The sequence below is a fragment of the Dermacentor andersoni genome, chromosome 1 (assembly GCF_023375885.2).
Source record: "Dermacentor andersoni chromosome 1, qqDerAnde1_hic_scaffold, whole genome shotgun sequence".
NCBI classification, from domain to species: domain Eukaryota; kingdom Metazoa; phylum Arthropoda; class Arachnida; order Ixodida; family Ixodidae; genus Dermacentor; species Dermacentor andersoni.
The window spans coordinates 291,283,367-291,304,967 of NC_092814.1; the positions used below are offsets into that span (position 1 = coordinate 291,283,367).

The 21,601-nt window shown below is 45.1% G+C and overlaps 1 protein-coding gene across 1 annotated transcript; it reads left to right on the forward strand.

Annotated features, from left to right (window-relative positions):
* The first annotated feature begins 1,929 nt into the window (after positions 1 to 1,929).
* LOC140218947 (monocarboxylate transporter 9-like) lies at positions 1,930 to 21,388 on the forward strand. The gene is made up of 4 exons (XM_072288661.1): positions 1,930 to 2,095; positions 15,977 to 16,120; positions 18,180 to 18,446; positions 21,252 to 21,388. The coding sequence occupies exons 1-4, from the start codon at positions 1,930 to 1,932 to the stop codon at positions 21,386 to 21,388; spliced, it is 714 nt and encodes a 237-aa protein (XP_072144762.1).
* The last annotated feature ends 213 nt before the right edge of the window (positions 21,389 to 21,601 follow it).

Consider the following 21,601-nt stretch of genomic DNA (forward strand, 5'->3'; position numbering starts at 1 on the left):
TTATTCACACCATGACGGGATGTTCTTGCACTGAATGATCCGCTACAGCAAGCAGTTGCCGTGAGACGTCGCCTGGGTCTGTATACAGACACCTCGTGCACAAACACCGACTGCCTCATGGCAGGGCGTTACGGCAGCAGATTGTATGAAGCATGTGGGCACGTCATAACGTAAGCACATGATTGACTACATGAATGCACTGTTAGATACATATATCGTGTTGTCGATAAACTAGAATTAATGTATTTTTATACTCCTTTCGCCCGCTCTTATTGACTCAGATGAGTCCGCGCTATTAGATTTGTCGGACGGTCCTACCGCTGTCGACCAGATGTAGGAGTCGTCGGACTATCTCGCCGCTGCCACCATTTGAAGGAGATGAAGGTCGTAGACAGGAACTCGGTGAACAGGATTTATTTACATATTAACAGTTTAAGCAAGATACATTGGCAGCCTGGCGCGACTCCCATATGGAGCCCGCAAAACTAACATACAGCAAACAGTTTACGAGCACACAGCTCACTAGTACATTTCTAGTATGACAGAGCACTCAGCTCCCGACAACGATCACGACATGAGCACTCCCTAGCAGCCGGCAAACGCTGCTTATAAGCTCTCCGCTTGACGTCATACTTCGACGTCATCGTTCGGCGGGGACGGAGCAGGAATGGTCGGGAAGGTTCTTCCAAGCATTGTAAACTTGCCGCCGCCCCGCACTATCGTTTACGCCCAAACACACGCAAACACACAGGTGCGAACCCATACACACAAAGGCTCCGGAGTCGACGACCGAGGGCTTCGTAGAACTGTGCTCCGTCTCGGGTGGTGCGGCCAAGTACCACATTCCTGAGCTGACCGCGCGCCACGTGGCTGCCGGTCATCCGCAGTTCTCGGTACCGCCCAGCTTTCAGTGCCGACGTCAGAGGGCTTCGTAGAACTGCTTTGTCCCGGGTGGCTCGGCCAAGTACCAATTTCCGGAGTTGATCGCGCGCCACGTGGCTGCCGGCCGTCCGCAGTTCTCGGAAGGCGCCCCGACTGGTGGGCTTGGAACACGTGCAGCGGGCTGAAAGCTGGCACGTTGCCACCCCGTACGGCCATTCTTAACAGCGCCACCATTATTGCCGAAATGAACCACACGGAGCGAAGAATGATACAAAAAGAAGTATGCGAAATGAGAAAACTGGTTCAATTAAGACACGGCTACAGATATTTCAGGTCGTTTGCCTAAACCTTGTTCAAGTTAAACAACCATTGGCAACAAAATTATTCTGCAGCCCTCCACCACGAAGTCTCTCACACAGCCTCTGTGTCGCTCTGGGTCGTAAAACTCAACGAATCAATGAATCAATGAATACATCAGACATCGTGGTTGACGCAGAGCCTAAAATACAGTGTAGTAGAGATCAGAAGGTGATTTTTCTAAAAAAAACATTGCCCGCGCTGGCTGATAAGAGGAATTGTGGGATGAGCATTCATTCTTTAAAGGCCCGAAACACGGTAAAAAGCATTTCCACTAAATACTTTACTTTTTGACAAAGCTGTATGGCTCTGTCCTTAACGATGATTTATATGTTTATGCAAAATCAGCCTGTGACCTCGTCAGGAACGGAAACCACTGTAAGCGGATACTTGGCAAGGCAGGACGCCAAAACATAGTTCATTCCTTCTCAACACAAACAAATCGCGACACCCTTTAACTGCTTGTTCAAGAAAGCGTCTACCAATAAGAAAGCTATACGCACGTGCGCCGAGTCTACCTCTTAGACATTTGCTGTAGATGCCCACTCGTTGTACTTCATCCACCCCTAGCAACCGAATTAATTAAAGCTAGACATTAAATCTAAAAAAAATTAAAACAGACCATATTTCTGTGTCTAGTCTAAAGCGGATCGGTGTTAACCCGCAGGCTACCGCCGCTCTCAGTGCGCCATGGCTGGAGAAGTTATGGGGCACAAGAACGTCGTGGTCGACAGCTGCTGGACGCTGCTGCCATTGTCGGCGCTGTTGGCTATGCTCGCTTCGATGATCAACAAGAACAGTGGCCTGTTCTACGTGGCATTTATGGACCAGTTCGGTGCAAGCCGCCAGACAGCCAGTTGGCCGATAACCATACACTCACTGATGGGGCATTTGACTGGTACGCAATTGTCTCCCTTTCTATAGCTGCTGTTTCATGTTCGAGCACATTGAAATCGAACTTTCTCGCCTGCAGTTCGACCGTCATATTGCTACCGCAAGGGCTGCTAGATGTTGCAGTTGAAGAACTCAGTATAGCTACTGCGCTTCGCTGCGTCTCGTTTGAGGACGACGTGTTGCTCCCAACGGCATTCTCTTATTGTCGTAGTCAAACGCATGACAACTTATCTGACAACTACCTCCTACATTAATATATTTACATGCCCTTGGACGCATCATACTATGCTTAAAGCTTTTATCTAATATTTTGTAGCAGCGATAAATTCAATGGCACGTTTCTCGAAATCACTCACATTGATCTTTTGTACTGAGCGACGCAAATAAAACGCCTAAACTACAGCAAATCATCATCAGCAGCAGCTGCAGCAGCCTAGTTATGTCCACGGCAGGACGAAGGCCTCTCCCTGCGATCGCCAATTACCCCTGTCCTGCGCCAACCAATTCCAACTAGCTAGAACCCGCAAATTTCCTAATTTCGTCGCACCACCTAGTCTTCTGCCGTCCTCTACTGCGCTTCCCTTCTCTTGGTACTCATTCTGTCACCCTAATGGTCCAACGGTTATCTAATCTGCGCATTACATGACCTGCCCAGCACTATTTGTTTCTCTTAATATCTATTACAATATCATCTATACCCGTTTGCTCTCTGATCCAAACCGCTCCCTTTCTGTCTTTTAAATAAGATCTGCCTAGCATTTTTCGTTCCATCGCTCTTTGCGCGGTCCTTAACTTGTTCTCAAGCTTCTTCATCAGTCTCCTCGTAGTCAGTCTCCTCGTAAGGCTCTGCGCCATATGTCAGCCCCGGTAAAATGCGCTGATTGTATATTTTTCTTTTCAATAATAACGGTAAGCTCCCAGTCAGGAGCTCACGATGTCTGCAGTATGCGATCCAATCCCTTTATATTCTTCTGCGAATTTCCTTCTCATGGTCAGGGTTCCCTGTGATTAGTTGACTAGGTAAACGTACTCCTTCACAGACTCTAGAGGCTGATTTGCGATCATGAGCTTTTGTTCCCTTGCCCGGTTATTTATCATTATCTTTGTCTTCTGCATATTAATCTTCAGCACCACTCTTACACCCTCCGTGTTAAGGTCCTGAATCATTTGTTGTAACTCGTCCGCAGTGTTGCTGAATAGAACAATGTCATCTAAAAGCCGATGAGCAGGACATGTAATGAGGAGGGAAGATAACCGATGGTCCTTAAAGGGACACTAAAGGTTACCAGAAAGTCAAGTTAAAGTGGTAGAGCAATGTTCTAGAACGTCTAAGGCGTCAATATAATCGCGAACAGAGCTTTAGTAACCGAGAAATTGAGGTAAATGCATGACACGATTTGAGACCCCCCAGCGACATTCCGGTACTAGCCCGATGACGAAAGCACTCCTCATAATTTGTGTTACTAATACTCAACTACTCGTATTAAAAATATCATTTCATTCGATTATAAGACGGAAGAAAATGCTACTTGTCTACGTCTATTCGATTCTAAGAAAAAATAGCATTTTGACGTTACCCTTCAGTAGTTAGGTGGTCGAAAGGTTTCGTTTTCGCTCGACTCTGCGCCGCGCACGCTTTGGAGTTTCAATAGTTTCGTTATCGCGTCGTGCTGTACAGGTTCTGCTGGCTCGCGAAACTTTCATTTGGAACAAGCAGCGAGAATGCCACGTCCATGTGATGTCGTGGGAAGCCCTCGTTGCTTTCCCACTCCGGAGAGCCGGTGTCGAGGCCGCCGTCGTAGTACGCAACGACGCCGGCAGCGCGAGCCCTCAGCAGCAGGTCGCGCTCGTCAGTGCTCAAATCGCTGAAGTTGAGCCCAGCATCGAGAGTCAATCTGTCGTTGTCAGGGTCCAGTGCGACGAGCGTCGAAGTTTGTGTCATAGAATGAAGTACCAGCTCATGGTCGCGCGTTTCTCCTTCCGCCAGCCACCATAGTCCCGCTTTCGCACTGCTGTCGGCTCTGTCTTGGCTCTGTTTCTGGCCGCGCGTTCGCGTTTTGCGCAGAAAAGCCGTAGCGCCGTCTGCGGACGCCGTTCTACTCACCGATGGCGCAACGTCACTAAGAGACCATGATGTCAGTACTCCTCGATCGGAGGGCGGGCGATTTGAACTGCGCTAGAGGTACGCGGACGCTTCAGGACGCATTTTCTCTTAAAATAGGTTTCTCCTTGGCACGAAACAAGCGTTTGGAGGTTTTTGGGATGGTATTTCAACAGTCCACGTTGACTTAATAGTAACCTTTAGTGTCCCTTTAAGGGTTACGGACTGGATTCCAAGGGAACGGAAGCGTAGCGGGGGCGGCAGAAAGTTAGGTATCGTTTCCGTACATGCTGATGGAACCAGTTTATTGGAACCGCTCGCGCCTTGGAAGCGAGAGCCAGGAGCGAGGCTTAATACCCCTTACACCGATGATGCGCACACTCCGCCTCAATTAGAAGTCACTGAGATGTGTTCCAAGCTGATTACGGGCGGTTGCGAATTTGGCACCGGCCGTGCCTTCTTTGTTTTCGAATTATTGGCCGACCTATACCGAAACCATTTGGCGTGTGCGAACGCCAACCTGGACCACACCGTCCGAAAGCGGTAGCCAGACTCGGGCTTGCTACCTAAGAGCCCTGTATTGAGCGTCTTCAAACACTCGCTTACAGAACTGGGTGCAGAAAGTTAGGTGGGCGGATGAGATTAAGAAGTTTGCAGGGACAACATGGCAACAATTAGTACATGACCGGGGTAGTTGGAGAAGTATGGGAGAGGCCTTTGCCCTTGCAGTGGGCGTAGCCAGACTGATGATGATGATGATGATGACGACGACGACGATGATGATGATGATCGGTAAGCCGAAGGTTGCTGAGGTATTCGCCGTCGGTGCTCACTCCTAAACTTGCCCAGTTTAATAGCTTGAACACTTCTTCCAAGCACACAGTGAATAGCATTGGAGAGATTGTGTCTCTTTGTCTGAACCTGTCTTTGTCTGTCTAGACCTCTGCAAGTGGACTTTCTTTTCGCTAAGTCTCCCCTCCCCCTTTTTCTTCTTTCTTCAGTGCAGGGTAGTCAACCAGGCTCAGTCCTGGTTAACTTCCCTGCCTTTGATTTATCTTTTTCCTCTCTCTTTAATCTCAAGTGCTTAACTCGCAAGATCATTGGCCCCCCAGACGCGTCTTCCCTACGTACGCTTGTTTACCCTTATAACATATTTTTAGATTTTTGAATGTGTTACCCTGCGGAGCACTACTCTAGTTTGCGTATTTAAAAAAATATAGATATTAGGTTTTGCTCTACTGCTATGTTCAAAATTGTATGTCGGTTAAATATAAATCGCTGGTACAATTTTAGATAAACGCTATCAGCTATTAACTGTTTTTGTTCGTCGTACAAGAAAGTGAAGCCAGAAATTAACGCCTGTAATTATATAATTTAAAAGATTATTCATTCAAAATTGTGGAGGAGCAGAAATTTACAGACTTAAATTATGAATGCAATCAAACACTGAGTAGTGCTTCAATGCGAATACACTCTTGTATGCAGTCAAATATCAAGTGTATAATGTATGACTGCCCACAGTAATATGCTCCCGACTATGTTCTACAATTTCACACACCAAAGTTCTTGCGACTGAGAGTCCCGGCGGAATATTCAATTTAGATACTCTCTTTTGTACACTTGTATTGGCACGTTTAACTTTCTGAATGCTAACACATTAAGATCATTTCATTTGATTTCACTATATCCGTTGCCCACAAAAGTGCGTGAACATTCAGCTAAGCCCCAAGGCACGAGATCCAAGCGCGGACGTGGTTTCGATGAAGTCGGAATACAAAAATTTCCGCGCACCGCGCATTGGGTGCGCGATAAAAAACCCTACGTTGTCAAGGCGATTCCGGAGTCCCGCTGCACGTGTAGCCGAATTGCGGTTTTGGCACGCACAACTGCAAAATTTATTCCTTGATTGTTTCTTGCGTGAACTTCGGCGTTCTTGATTCACATAACAGCAAAGCATATATTGCGAAAAGCGAGTGATTCGTACTGTTATAACGCCGTCTTCGTTGGTCTGCACAGGGGAAACACACGTGTTACAATGAATGACGCGAATTTTGGGATCCCTAATAAAAGCTTGGTTCTTTACAAGTTTATTTCCATAAGCGTTAAATGTTTACCGACTTTGCATTTACATGTTGCAACAAAGTTTCTTCCAGATCTCACAGAATGACTACAAAAAATCAACATAGAATGTTATCTCGCAGCAAAGTGCACAGACGGTTGCGACGCGGCCAGAGCTTGTCTATATCTTCTACCCACATGGGAAATCAGAAATGAACGCGTAATCTAAGAATGACTTTTTTTTAGTGCCTAGAGAGAGGGATGAAAGAGAGGAAAGGCAAAGAGGTTAACCGGAATTAGAATTCGGTTTGCTACCACACAGGGGGGACGGCTCGGGGGGGGGGGGGGGAGGGAGAGGCGTTGTGGGATGTAGAAAGATAAGAAGGAAATGGACACAGATACGTCAGACGTACGCGCGAACATTATTAAAGATACGCCCAACGAATCGCTTAATACTTATTTCTGGGTGCGTCCAACGTCCCCGTTATACTTTGTAAGTATGCGGCAGATACCATATGAGAGAACTTCTCCAGGAAGTAGCATCTCGCGGAGCTTCAAGCTACCTTGAGAGTATAGCGGTTTGAATACGTACGGAGCTGTTCCTCACACGAGCATAGCTCGCCATCTTCAAATGTACTGAGTAGGATTCTGCGCGAACAACGAAAATTTACCCGCAACGATATTACTGAGCTCCAGCTAGGGCGAGAGCTCGCTTATTTAACATATGATTTGTTTAGGAGTGGTTATAGGCGTTAAATAGGCTATAGATAAAAAGTTAGAGTAGAACTTACGTAAAATGTACACGAACTGATATTCCGAAACATCGAAATCAACAAAAATTATGCGGTAGAAACCATCACAGTTTGCAGTCAGTGCTTATTATTATAAGTAAAGAGGGACTTGCCCGATGGCATAACATGGAACCGTGTTCCACTGAAGTACCTTGGCGTGCCATTAGGCGCGTTTACCTTAAGCCAACTATTCGAACGAAAGAGTTTCGACCCTTAACAGTTACGCTCAGTGGAATTTTTTTCGCACAACCTTTCTATTTTCAGAAAAGCTGAAGCATGCAAAAGCTTTTGGCAACAAAAATGTACTAAGTAGTGCCGGGGATTCACTGTGCCAGGCTTCGCACACAATGCTTTCATCGAATTTGTGCACATTTTGCTATTGTGCTTTTTTGAGCCCACGAGTGGACTTTTGTGCATCCTGTTTCAAGCCAGTTAGTGCGGGCCAGCATGGCTTAGCGCATCTCTACTTGCGGCAAATGTTCTTTTTCTTTCTTTCTTCGCGATACTTCGCATCCAATAGTCTGATCATTCACCCAGGTTAGACTTTAATATTTTACGAAACTTAGTCGTTTCTTCACATCTTTCTTCACATTCGTGCTTGTAAGGGTTCACAAATCAAGTTTACGTTGTGGTGCGTTTCTGAACAGTTCAGTTTCCCACTTAGTACTTGTGCCGAGTGTTGTTTGGAATAATATATTATGTATACAAAAAATATTATGGATGCATTTTTCCATCTCCTTTTTACTGATCACTATGCACTGATTGGCCAGGCAATAATTTATTGAAGCATGTTAGCAAAATGTATAAGTCTATCTACTCGCTGCAAAACGTTCTTTTATAAACTTCATGGTGAAACAGTACCGGTAAAAATATGGATACAGAAAAAGACTGGTCTCTGTGTCATCTGTTAGCTTCCGTTCTTGTGATATTCCTGAGACAACTGAGCAATATTTTTAAGCTGTAAACACGCCATTCTGTTTTCGGATGTTATCCAATGGACTCTAAAGAGAAGATTGGATATCTATCCTCATACTGTGCAATAATGTACCTGCTGCCAACCTGAGCTGAAAACGTACTATCGCGCTCAGTATGAGCTACACCGCGCGAGCGCGTGGCCGTGCGCTCGGCCTGGTCGTACAGTAGCCCCGATAGTGGCGTGTTTTCGAGCTATCTAGAGAGGGTGTAGCTGTTCCAGTAAGCTCGCATCACCTCCACTTGCTTGCTTTCCCCTTCACCCTCGTTTAGATTGGTGTTGATATCTGTTTCGAAAATGATAACTGTAGCCGTAGGTGGACGCCCAAACTTCCTAATCGGGCCCGCGTCGGTCCGCACAGTGGGTGTTATCTGGTGTGTCAGATTGATAAAAAGGAATACGTTCGTCAGCTCGCAAAATGTCCCGGGTGCCCAACAATCATCGACTTCTTAATTTATCTCAGGTTTTAGCATATACAGCACGCAAGCTGTCTTAGTGCGAACCATTTTTTTTTTATTCGGGCTGAATGTATCTTTGACCGATCACATGACTCTTTCATGTCAGTGCACGTTAAAGAACCCCAGGTGGTCGAAATTTCCGGAGCTCTTGACTACGGCATCTCTCAGCCTGAGTCGCATTGGGACGTTAAACCCCATAAACCAAACCAAACCACACGACTTTTCGGAAAGGCAATTAAGTACCCTAGACAAAAATAACCTGCATATCACCTTGCGTTTATGTATCTAGGAAAAGTATACTCTGGATGAGCTGACTGGAAATTAGTGTATACTGGTAATACCGGTAATGATCGGCGAAATCGGGGTTTGGGGCCATAGTGATAGTGCACTCTAAAATTTCAGAACCATTTAATGCATCTTAAGAAGGTGTGGTGTGTTCTGGAGCCATCACGCACGGTGGTAAGTTTATGAAAACGACGCACGGCCCCAGGAGTAGGCTGCTCCTGCCAAATGTGAAATGTTGCTATAGTACAAAGAACGGCGGTGGCAGCAATGGCAACGCGTTGCCGCATTAGTACCGGGGCTATGCTAACGCTCTGTCGAAAACAATGCATGGCCCACGTCGTGGCTGCTTCCGCCTTTACGCTGGACGCTGAGGCGCATTATCAGTGCTAAAATCATGTCTAAACGCACAGCCCTTCTTGGACGAAAAAAGCGCTGTCTTTGATAACCTTCACACGCCACGTCTGGTCGGTGGCAGAAGCGCTGCATGATCTTGCAGTTTCTGCTTCAGCGAAATCAAAGTGAACAAGAAACAGATAAGGTGTCCTCCAGATAAGCGGGGACGAGGGGTTCCAGCGCGCTTGCTGGAACAGCTACACCCTCTCCAGATAGCTCGAAAACACGCCACTATCGGGGCTACTGTACGACCAGGCGGAGCGCACGGCCACGCGCTCGCGCGGTGTAGCTCATACTGAGCGCGATAGTACCTTCCGACATTTTTTTTTTTCTCATGGGAATGCACAGTTTGTCGAAAGTGCAAATGATGGACTATACCACGCTGAACTGGTGGTTTATTCAAGGCGGCATTTCATTCTATTGGATGTACGCCTGAAACATATTTGGGATGAAGGTGACATTTGACCAAGCAGGTACTCCATTTGGGAGAGGTGCTTATTTTTACCATCCTTCAAACGCTGGATGCGCATTGCAGTCAAGTAATTTACACTGAAAATATGAACAGTGCATGTGATGTTGCCTCTTCTGCATGTGCGTGTGTAACCGTCATTGTGCCCGCCATACGGAACTATGCACATTTAGTGATTGTTTTATTGTGTTATTTGGTCTGTCAATAATGTAACTTGCTTGCTAACAAGGTGCTGTTGCTTTTGCAGGTTAATATAATAAATACCATTCATAGGAACATAAACTGTTAGCATTGCGGTAGAGTCTCCTATTGCTTGGCAAGGGTATAAGGCTTCGATACCATATTACGCTTATTGTTTTGCCTTTCTTGTTTTGTTTTTTTCGCTCTGTGACAGTTCGGCTGACATGGCAAATACCTTTTTCGCCACTTACATTTGACGGTGACAAGATGACAGGAAGCAGTGCGTCCTCACTAAAACTCGAACAGCCACATCTGTTGTACTGTCGAGTCATATACTTTTAAGTTACTTTATTGCATTGCTTTTACAGTCCGTTTATTTCGCTGTGTTTACATGTGCTCTCTGGCACCTGTGAAAACAGCGCAATAAACTGAAACGGATGACCCGACGATCCGTTTGCTGTGGCCTGTCGGGCAGCAGTGAGGACGCACTGCTTGCTGTCGTCTTGCCCTTGTCAGGTTTAAGGCAAACTGACGCAGAGAAATACCAAACTAAATCCCAGCACAACGCACCAGAACGGGCTATTTGCGCTCTTTTTCCGTACTCGTAATATTGACCACTGACTCCCAACTATTTCGGTTTACATCTCGCAATTGTGTTTCATTTCTGCGTTTCCGAAGGCCAGTACTTCAACACATTATGTGCATTCTACTGTTACATTTGAACTATAACGTATTGAACGCTTTCAGCCACTCCTGCACGTGCATTTTGGTAAGGAAACGAGCGCTTAGCCGTGCTGGTACTGATTTCCATCGAAGTGCGCTACTGCGCGTGCATTCTCCTTCACCTCTTGCGCAGTACCCTACCTGCACCATACGGTACTCTAGGTGGACGAAGCAGCATAAGTTCATACGGAGACGGCCGAGTATTCTTTTAAACGCATGCAAAAGCAACGGATCTCATACAATGCGAGATACACCTGCTACCAATTTCCAAGTATTTATTAGCGGTCTGCGTAACCGTTTGATTAAAGCATGGCTTCTTGAAGAAGCATCAAGAAGGAACTGCTTGTGAGGGACTAAGTCTCAATACAAGCTAAGTCTAAGTCTCAGTGTAAGGTGAAGAGCGGTCAGGCGGAGGAAACTGTCCACTTAAGAGTAGCGCTTCGCTGCCTGGTATTAGCCAACGTTTCTGTTAATTTGTGTCTCGCTTGTTTGACATCAATATCTTCGTATCTGCGCAATATAAGAACAACAGCTGCAACGCGGACGCATTTCTACCAATCACTCAAGACGATTGGTAGCGGAGCGTAATTGGATTATTGCTCCATTTTCGAGAGGAACAGGTTGTCATACTATTGCGTCGAGAGGCGCCGAATGGAATGCGTTTTTCTTTCCCTGAAGGCGCGCACTAACCCTGTGGAAGCGGATAGGGCAGATAGCACAGCACTGACGAGCACAGCATTCTGCACCCACTACGCTCACTCTGGCGCGCTCCACCGCAGCACACACAACAGGGACGTTGACGCGAAGGAAGGGCACATTTAGCTCTTTTGTGCGCTTATGCCCGATGTATCTTAACGTAAAGCATGCCATAACCAATGAGGTATACTGGAGATAGTTCCAATTAAAAATAATAGAATTTACCGCGGCATCTGCCTAACGTATCTTTAAAAGAGTATAAAGATTGGGTCGGATCTAACTTCAGCCATAGCCTTTTTTTTTTATTTTGGAAATACGATATTTAAGCAAACACGCCCATAGAAGGGAGCTTTTTAGCTTTGTTAACTAGGGGAAGAGGCTGAATGTTTTGAGGTTAATAAACTTCCCTCAACTACTCACTATTATTATTCTGGTATTACCGGCAAATATCTGCGCGTGAGTGTCTAGAAAATTGGAGGCATACAAGATGTTCTTAGGTTAGAGGGGGCGTTGGGCTACCATGGTCGTAATTCCTCGCTGTTCTTATGTATATTTCATGCTTTCTTAAGCATATTCTGAAAACACTTGTGGCTTCGAGTTCGAGCTTCGAGCAGTTTATTTTCGTGTAATTGACTACGGCTATTTAATTTTAATCTTTGTTAAAGTCCAACTGCAACGAAATATGGACCGCGTAAAACGCCCCCTTGTACTTCATTTAGACGTATACAGATACCTCTGTGGAAAATTTTGCATTTGAAATAAGAGTGTGCGCTTCACAAATTGCGCGCAAAAATCGATGTTTTTCATGCTGAAACTGAAAAAAAAAACGCCGCCATAACAACTCTCCGAAAGTGACGTACTATGCAGACTGTAGAGAAGCAGTCTTACTCCCTTGCTTGTATACCGCTTCCGTGCTTCCGTATAGGTCTCGCATGTCTGCTAGCCATAAAGCTAGAATACTTTGCTGCCTGCTTCGTGCACTGTGCCAACGCCGTTGCGCGCCCACCATGTTCGTTTATTTGCGAAGTACTCTCGCAGCCCAGCCGGTTTTCTTTCTCCGGTGGTCTACGTTCAACAGCAGAGCCTCGATGCGTTCTACCTCCGCTCGAAAATCGCGTTGGGGCGGCCTAGCTGAAGGCGCGGATGCAGTCCGGCTTAACGCGGACGCGAAATTAATAACGTTAGAAAGACCCAGGAAGCCGTAAAACATGCACGCAGCTTCAAATCACTGAGAAGAAAACTTGGCATAGGACAAGCCAAGATGTATGCACTGCAAGATAAGCATGGTAATATCATAAGCAATTTAAAAGATATAGTAAAAGCAGTGGAACAATTCCGCTTCTATACCTGTCCAGTACTCAGAGCATTTACGCGACCTTCATTCAAAATAGTAAAGAACAGGATACAGAGGCTCCTCCTATAACTAACCATGAGGTTAGAAGGGCATTGCAAGACATGACCGGGGTAAAACCGGCCGGTGAAGATGCAATATAACTTGGTTTAATCAAGCACGGAGGAGATATGATGATTTAAAAGCATGCGGCCCCTCATACGCAATGCCTCAAGATTTCAAATGTACCAAAGAACTGGAATAATCCCAACATAATACTAATCGACGAGATGGAGACATTAAAGAATTGAAAAATAATAAGCCCATTTGTTTGCTTTCAGTATTGTAGAACATATTCACCAAGATCATTTCCAATAGAATAAGGGCAACACTTCAGTCAACCAAGAGAACAGGCTGGCTTCAGGAAGGGATATTCTACAGTGGATCACATCCATGTCATCAATCAGGTAATCGAGAAATCTGCAGAGTACAATCGGCCTCTCTAAGTGGCCTTCATAGATTATGAAAACGTATTTGATTTAGTAGACATACCAGCAGTCATATAGGCATTACGCAATCAAGGAGTGCAAGAGGCATTCCTCCATATCTTGGGAAATATCTGCAACGATTCCACAGCTACCTTGGTTCTGTAGAAGAAAAGTAGAAAGATACCTATAAAGAAAGGGGTCAGCGCAAGGAGATTCAATCTCCACAATGCTATTCACTGCGTGCTTGGGAGAAGTGTTCAAGCTATTAAACTGGGAAGGCTTAGAGGTGAGGGTCAACGGCGAATATCTCAACAACCTCCGGTTTACAGATGACATTGTGCTGTTCGGCGACACTGGGGACGACTTGCAACGAATGATTGAGGACCTTAACAGAGAGAGTGTACGAGTGGGGTTCATTATTATTATGCAGAAGACAAAGATAATGATCAAGAACCTGGCAAGGGAACAAGCGTTCAGCATCGCCAGTCAACCTCTAGACTCTGTAAAGGAGTACGTTTATCTAGCCCTATTAGTCACAGGGGACCCTGATCCTGAGAAGCAAATTAACAGAAGAATAAAACTTGGTTGCAGTGCATGCGGTAGACACTATCAGGTGCTGTCTGGAAGCTTACCATTATCATTGAAAAGAAAGATGTACAATCAGCGATTTTTACCGGTGCTGACATATGGGATGGAAACTTGGAGGCTAACAAAGAAGGTTCAAAACAAGTTCAAGACCGCGCAAGGAGCGATGGAACGAAGAATGCTAGGCACAACAGTAAAAGACAGAACGAGAGCGGTTTGGATCAGATAACAAACGGGTATGGACGATATTCTAATTGGTATTAGGAGAAAAGAAAATGGAGCTGATCAGGTCATGTAACGCGTAGGACGGATAACCGGTGGACCATTAGAGTTACAGAATGGGTGCCAAAAGAAGGGAAGCGCATTTCTTTTATTATTTTTTTTTAATATGGGCCATGATCTGATTATGAGGCACGCCGTAGTGGGGACTCTGGAAATATGGGCCACCTAGGGTTCCTTAACGTGCACCTAAATCTAAGTACACGGGTGTTTTCGCATTTCGCCCCCATCGAAATGTGGCCGCCGTGGCTGGGATTTGATCCCGCGTCCTCGTGCTCAGCAGACCAACCCCATAGCCACTAAGCAATCACGGCGGCTAAGGAAAGCGCATTCGAGGACGCTATAAAATTAGGTGCGGTGATGTAATTTGGAAGAAGCACGGCAGATTGGGCGAATTGGTGGTTTTCCATCATGTTTAAAGATAGCGTAAAGACGTACACCGGACAACAGAACAAAGAATGGGACACACACGGCACTGTGTGTTTCGCATTCTCTATTCTGTTGTTCGGTGCAAGTCTTTGCGCTGTTCTTAAACATTATGTAATTAGGAAATTTGCAGGCGCAAGTTGGAATCGGTTGGTGCCGGTCAGGAGTAATTGGAGATCGTAGGGAGAGGCCTTCGTCCTACAGTGGACAGAACAAATTATTATTATTATTATTATTATTATTATTAACGTTTCATTTGCCGTTTGATTTGATTTCAATGCTATTTGACTCGGCGGTCTTCCAGTCGTAATGTTGAGTACATTTTCGAACACTCTATTTATAATTTTCCCGAGGAACAATTGAAGCTATTGTTTGAAGAAGAAAGAAAGTTACGTATTAATGCTTAATCGAATAGCGACAGGGCTAGGAAAGAACAGAGTGAAACTTTTATCAATTTACTGAGGAATAGAAGCAAAACTCTCGTTTAATTCATTCACTGTTTATTTTCACAAAGCTGTGTCATCAATTGTGCAAGTATACAAAGAAAAATACATCGCACGAGAAACACAAGGAGCACTCCGTAAATTTCGCCTCTTCTCTTGTCTTCCATTGGCGTTGCTCAATTATTTAGTTCCACCAACGGGCAAAACAAGTCGATGCTACAAAGAGAATGTTCATGGAGCAGAGTTATGCAATGTTGAATCTACTCTTTGAATTAGCTGCTGAAGTATCTCCACTGCTTTAGGTATTGTCTTTGAATTCTAGTTGATTAGCTGTTCCTCACTCCTATATTGAGGAGCCTTCTAGAACACCGTAAGCAGCAAAGCGAATATCCTCATTCGAGTCCAGCAAATGAGCACAGAACTTATGAAACCCTAGGTCCTGCAACTAAGTACATTGCATAGTGAATGCTAGCCGGAACGCCTAAAGCAGACGCTGCCAGATGTGCACCAGGCCATTCACCAACTAATGGCACACGTGAAGGGCTCGCAACAGCAACAAAACGTAGCAAACGTGATGCACACATACGCACAGCTTTAGTGGCAAATATGACGTATAGCGCCTAAAATATTCTGCACTACCCCCAAAATAGATTAAAGTGGAAGTTTCTGTACTTTCAAGACAATATACAGACACACCAAAGGAAGACAACGAGTCGCTTCGTCCTGTTACTGGCATATATGCCTTCCGGTTTGTCCAAAACTTTCTCATGCACGTCAACATAATGGCTGCGCGGCTTTAATGTTTGTAGGACTCACGTTGTTGTTGTCTTCATTAAGGCTTTACCATCTACAAGCTCAGTTTTTGGAAGAGCAGTTGCTGCACATGGACCAAGTTACTTCCTGAAGCAGATAGTATTAACTCCAATACTGTGCCAGAGGTATAAATGACCGATGCAGAGTGCAGGTGCTTCGAAGTTTAAAGTGGTGCTGATTGCAAGGCCGCTATTGAAAGAATTGATGGATTGCATGCCAATGAAGAAACTAAAACACACATCCTATAAATTTATTTAATAACGATGACTATCCAGATCATTCTGCAGTGCATCATGCGCAATATTCTTAACTGATTTGGCAGCGCACAACCATTTCTTGCCGCAATGCCCAGGTCTGCTCGTCACCTTACTCCAGAAGAAGCTATCAACTTACCAGATTGCTGTCTCAGGGTGTCTACTCAACTTCACAGGACTAGTAGCCTCGGCCTTCGCACCCACCGCCGTTTGGATGACAATTACTCTGGGCGTCGTTGTCGGTGAGCCGAACGCTTTTTCTAGAGAGTTGTCTAACTGCGCATTCGACGTGCTGTGGCTGTCGAAAGCAATGCGGTTGGAGTATATCGGCGTCATTGGGCATCGTATACCTTGGGGTGACACAGCTGACACTGCCACTTAATGTTTTGAAAGTGAAGTAGCTGCTGAGGTCGCCGTTGACACTTCAGCGTGCTTTATTTTATAAGTACACATGCTTCTTGCGCTTTATCCCCTTTCCCTAGCCCTATCTTTACCTCGTAGTCTATTTTGCTGTCTCCATCCTCTGGCGACGAAGGCAGTCTTTTCGGGTTACTTGTTGCTGGTGTCTCGCAACCTACAAGAATTTCTTTATTCGTACCTTAGAACACTAATTAACCTTGCTTAATTGGCGCTAGAAATAGGAATCATTTACAAGATTAAGTATCCCACTTAGCAAAAAAAGAAAAGCCGTTTCTTTTTTTCTTTTTCAGAAGCTAGGAGGGAACTTACATGCGTATATTAGGATCGCAGTTTACAATCGTAGTGCAACGATAATATTCCTGTTGCTATGCAACGTGACGGTACGCGTCTATAGTGCCTATATCGGCTGTAAACGACACAGTAAAATAATATGGCCCCGCGGGCCAGAGCAAGACGTGATGATACTCTGACCACGAGAAATGGCGAAACACATTACCATCCACACAATCTTTTGAAAGTACATAGTATGACGAGACCGTAGTTAAGTCGAAAGCCAATCTAATCAGCCTTTCGAGCAGTTAAGAAGAGCTGCTATTCTGCACTAGGGCTCTTGCAGCACAGCCTGTTATATGCATTGTGCTGTTGCTTCCAAAATAGACTTCTCAAACCTGCTGCGATAAGCTAGCATGACGGTACACCAGATTTGTTTTTGCAATGCCGTGCTGCTAATATCTCTGTCTAAAGATTTTGTCTCTCCACGTGTGCCCCCGCACCTCTCCTGCAATTATGCTGTGTAGGATGTTTTAAGGTTTATTCATATTATAAAGAAAACAACGCAGTAACTATTGATAAGCTGTAGCTTAAAAACATTTACATGCTCTTGATGCGAGTCTTCCCGCATAGGCTAAGGGCACTACGCTCAAAATTCCTCCGTGCGACAGAACTCCAAGCCAAAGTCGCGGCACCGGGTGGTCAGCCTTATTATTGGCAGGCAGAAAACAAGTGATAGAGGGCTCAGCGAACCAAAACGCATCCTTACGGATAATAACATACGCAGAGGTTAAAATGCTGCGAAGCTGCAACAGCCGTCGTTTTGAATTCTGCGCTCAAGCTCACTTTTGGCTGTTATATCACTCTCCATGCATAATTTAATTAGTGTGCATTCCTCATTTGTTCATTTGTTTGCCTGTTCGTCGCACACTGCATCGCGGCCTCATGTGTGTGTTCGTGGCTCTGCATACGCGCATGGGTACGGACTCAGTGTGGTGTGACTTGCCTTCGCCTTTTATAACTGTTTGTGTGTGTATACGATTCTGTGTGCTGTAGTTGTTTGGCCCTAGGACGTTGATTTTTTTTTCATATATACATATATTATATATATATATATATATATATGTATATATATGTATATATATATTATATGTAGATATAGTGACGTCTCGGTCTTTTATTTTCATTTAGATAAAAAATAAGCAGTCTGTCTCAAGCTAAGTGAGCCTTAAAATGTTATTCAGTGTAAATACTCTAGGAATCGAGGGGCTTCAAGAGCAGTGCTTTTCGCTTCTGTACTGAGATCTCCAGAAGAATGAGCTCCCGACTTGCACACTTCCCAGCAGTTCCTCGCGTCTGCCCTTAGACCTGTCGGATACCCTGGTATAAAGACAAGAATGGTTTTACTGCAATCTATTTCAGCCAGTGTGCAGTGCAGATATGCGGAACCCCACAGTATACTTGCATGTGTTGACCAACTCAACCCCCTTCTTTTTATGTTTACTCTGTCTTTATTGACCACTCGAGAAAGAATGGTAGAATTATGTTTTTGCGAAGCCCTTCTCCCACTTGCAACCATGTAATGTTGATTCACTTTTTTACTCTTTTCAGGTGTAGGGTATGGAATGATAGTGCTATCACTGTCCATCTACGCTATGGTATACTTCCATAAGTACAGGGGTACCGCAAGTGGCTTCAAGTACACCGGAATGACGTTGGCACCAATCGCTTTTCCTCTGGCCCTGTCGGCACTCATCCGAGCGTACGAATTGAGCGGTACACTCCTCCTGCTCTCAGCTATCACGCTGCATACTCTGCCTCTTGCCATGCTCATGAACAATCCGCGACCTGTCACCTTTTGCTGCTCACAAACACGTCGTGAGGCCTTGGCAGACAATTTTCGTCCATGTTATGGTACAGTAGAGGAAAGCGCCATAGTTACATGTCGGAATCAAGGAGCCCCGGTAGTCATTTCCACAAGAATGAGTTCAAGAGAAGCTCGGCAAGAAGGTGCCTGCAAACCTCCCACTGGGCTTTATGCCCACAACGCTACGACAGCAGAGCAAACAAGTATCACCAGCAAGCCAACAAGCCATACATGCTTCGTTTCTTCTCCTTCGGTGGGTTGTTCTAAGGAAAGCTTTGAAGAGGATGACAATGGCTCGGACCCGAAAGCCCCACGCGCCATCACGCCAGTGGCCACTGGGGAATGTCGAAAATATTTATCTTGTTTGTCTCTTCCCGGTGAACACCGGCAAAATGAAGACTTCAATAGCTGCTGTACACGCGAAAACAATGCCTTTGTGATAGAAAGGAAAGAGCGTACCGTTCGTAAAAGTCTGTGTTCGAATGTAGTATCTACCGATATTCGGAATCTCTTCAAAAATCCGCTTTTGTATCTTTTCCTGGCCACGTTCACGACTAACGAGTACACTGCAGACACTTTTGAAATGACCGTGTTAGACTATGCCATAGACAAAGGTTCTGAAAGGAGTCAGGCTGAACCTATCATTACGTACATAGCTGTAGCTCAATTGGTAGGACGGCTATCATTACCCCTTCTCTGGGAGAGCATGGGACTTCGTCGTAGCGTCCTCTTGGCGCTATGCCTGGCTGTCGCTGCCGTATCCCTGGCTGTAATGCCGCACATCCACAGCTTCAGTCACGTCTTGGTGACATCTTTGACAATGGGTTTTTCGTCTGGGTGCGTGGTGGTGTTGAAGCCTGTGATGTTGAGTGATCATCTTGGCGTTCAGATGCTACCTTTCTGCTGGGGTCTCGCCGGCATCACCTTGATACCGTTCACTTTCGGAGGGTCATTACTTATAGGTGAGCTTGCTTCTTCACGTGCTCAGGTGAACTGACTATAGCGATATTGATGCATAACAGCAAAGACGAGGTATCTCAGTTTGGGGGAATCTGCAGTGGTACGGTATTCAAGCAAATATGCTAAAGAATTCACCCGCGTGTTTGTTACTGAAAAATGCGAAGATATTCTGCTAAAGTCTTCATGTGGAGGGGAGTTTTTTCTGTATCCAGAATATTCAGAAAGTGAAGTCAGTACAGGAGAAAGAGTTGAACAAAACGATAAAATGAGCGTAGTTGCGCAGCAGACAGCGCGGAAATGGTCTACATAACTGAAACATCAAGAAGCTATAGCGGAAATTGACGCATTAACATGCATTTTCAGGTATACACAATTGTCGCACTGACGTCGAACAATTTTGCACATGATGAATATTTGTGTAAATGCGATATAAGTAACATGCCACGATGGTAAACAGGGGAAAGACGGGAGATCGAAATTCAAGACGATGGACAAAACGAGAACAAGGTGAAAGCCTTGTTCTCGTTTTGACAAGGAGAGAAGTGGAGGAAAAAGACAAGTCCACTTGTTAAAACGTTGTCTCCTGTTTTCACCTAGTTCTCATTTTGCTTATGCCACGATGTTGTCATTTTCTAAAACAAGACTATAATAGCGGCAAGCGCACTTCATTGACGCATGAAGTTAAAATTACATTATGGGGTTTTACGTGCCAAAACCACTTTCTGATTATGAGGCACGCCGTAGTGGAGGGCTCCGGAAATTTCGACCACCTGGGGTTCTTTAACGTGCGCCTAAATCTAAGTACACGGGTGTTTTCGCATTTCGCCCCCATCGAAATGCGGCCGCCGTGGCCGGGATTCGATCCCGCGACCTCGTGCTCAGCAGCCTAACACCATAGCCACTGAGCAACCACGGCGGGTGACGCATGAAGTGACTTTGCACCTACAATATTTCTTGGCTGAGGAGCGGGTAATACATTGTTGTTAGGTTGTTATGGAGTCTGCTCTTTACTGCATCACGCCGACGGCCCTATATGAAGGGTGTCCCAGCTAACTTAAGCCAGAGTTTAAAAATATGTGAATGCCACGTAGCTGGACAGAACCAAGGTAATGTTGTTTGCCGTCGCTTGGAGATACTCAAATTATTTTTTCATTCCGCCTAATTAGAGAATTCGTCTTAACAATTAATAAACTTCTTAAATATTAGAATTAGATGAAAATTCTCAATGTGAAAATTGTAGCACGACATAAAAAAGCTCCCGAGGCAGCTTTCTGTTCCTCAATATGTGCTACATAAAAAGTTTTTTTCCGAGCGTGAAAAAAGCCCGCAAATACACGCAAAGAGCCTCGAGCGGCCAGCCGCGTGGCAATATACGTGCATTTGCGGGCTTGTTTCACGTTCGGAAAAACACTTTTATGTACCACGTATTGAGGAACAGAAAGCTGTATAGGGATTTTTTCATATGGTGCTACAATTTTCTCATTGACACTCTTCATCTAACTATAATATTTTAGAATTTGAGCAATTAGGACTGCTTATGTAATTAGACGGAATTCGAATAAAAATAATTTGAGTATCTCCAAGCGACGGCAAACAACATTACCTTCGTTCTGTCCGGCTACGTGGCATTCAAATGTTTTTAAACTCTGGCTAAAGCTAGCTGGGACACCCTGTAGAAGCAGAGTGTAAATTCGTCGCACGTGGAATAACATTATTATATCTGTAATGTTTGTGTTTAAAAAAGAGTAACGGAGAAAAAAAATTATTGTCGTTCAGTACAGAAGTTTCCTTTTTCATATGTGCTAGCTGCATTCTTGTGTTAGCCTTTATTCCATATACCACTTCCTGAAACGCAGGTTTATTTCGGGACACCATGGGATCGTACGATAATCTGTACAGGATGATGTCGGCTTTGTACCTCGTCTTCGCCATCGTCCTCTTCATCTTTGCATTCATGGAGAAGCGTGTTCAAAAGCGGCTCGGCCACAACTAAAAAATGGAACCGAGCCGATGTCACCTCAAACATTCCATGGTTCATATATTGTGCACACGGCTCAACTGTGCCAGGTAACTACTTCTGAAACAGCTTAAGTGAGCGCGCTTGCAGAGCTGCACTTTACTCACGCACTACATTGAGTCGCTTCTCTTTATTGCAGCAAGTAAAGCTGTGGACTGCGGAAAAGGTAATGTCGTATGAATGTCATGT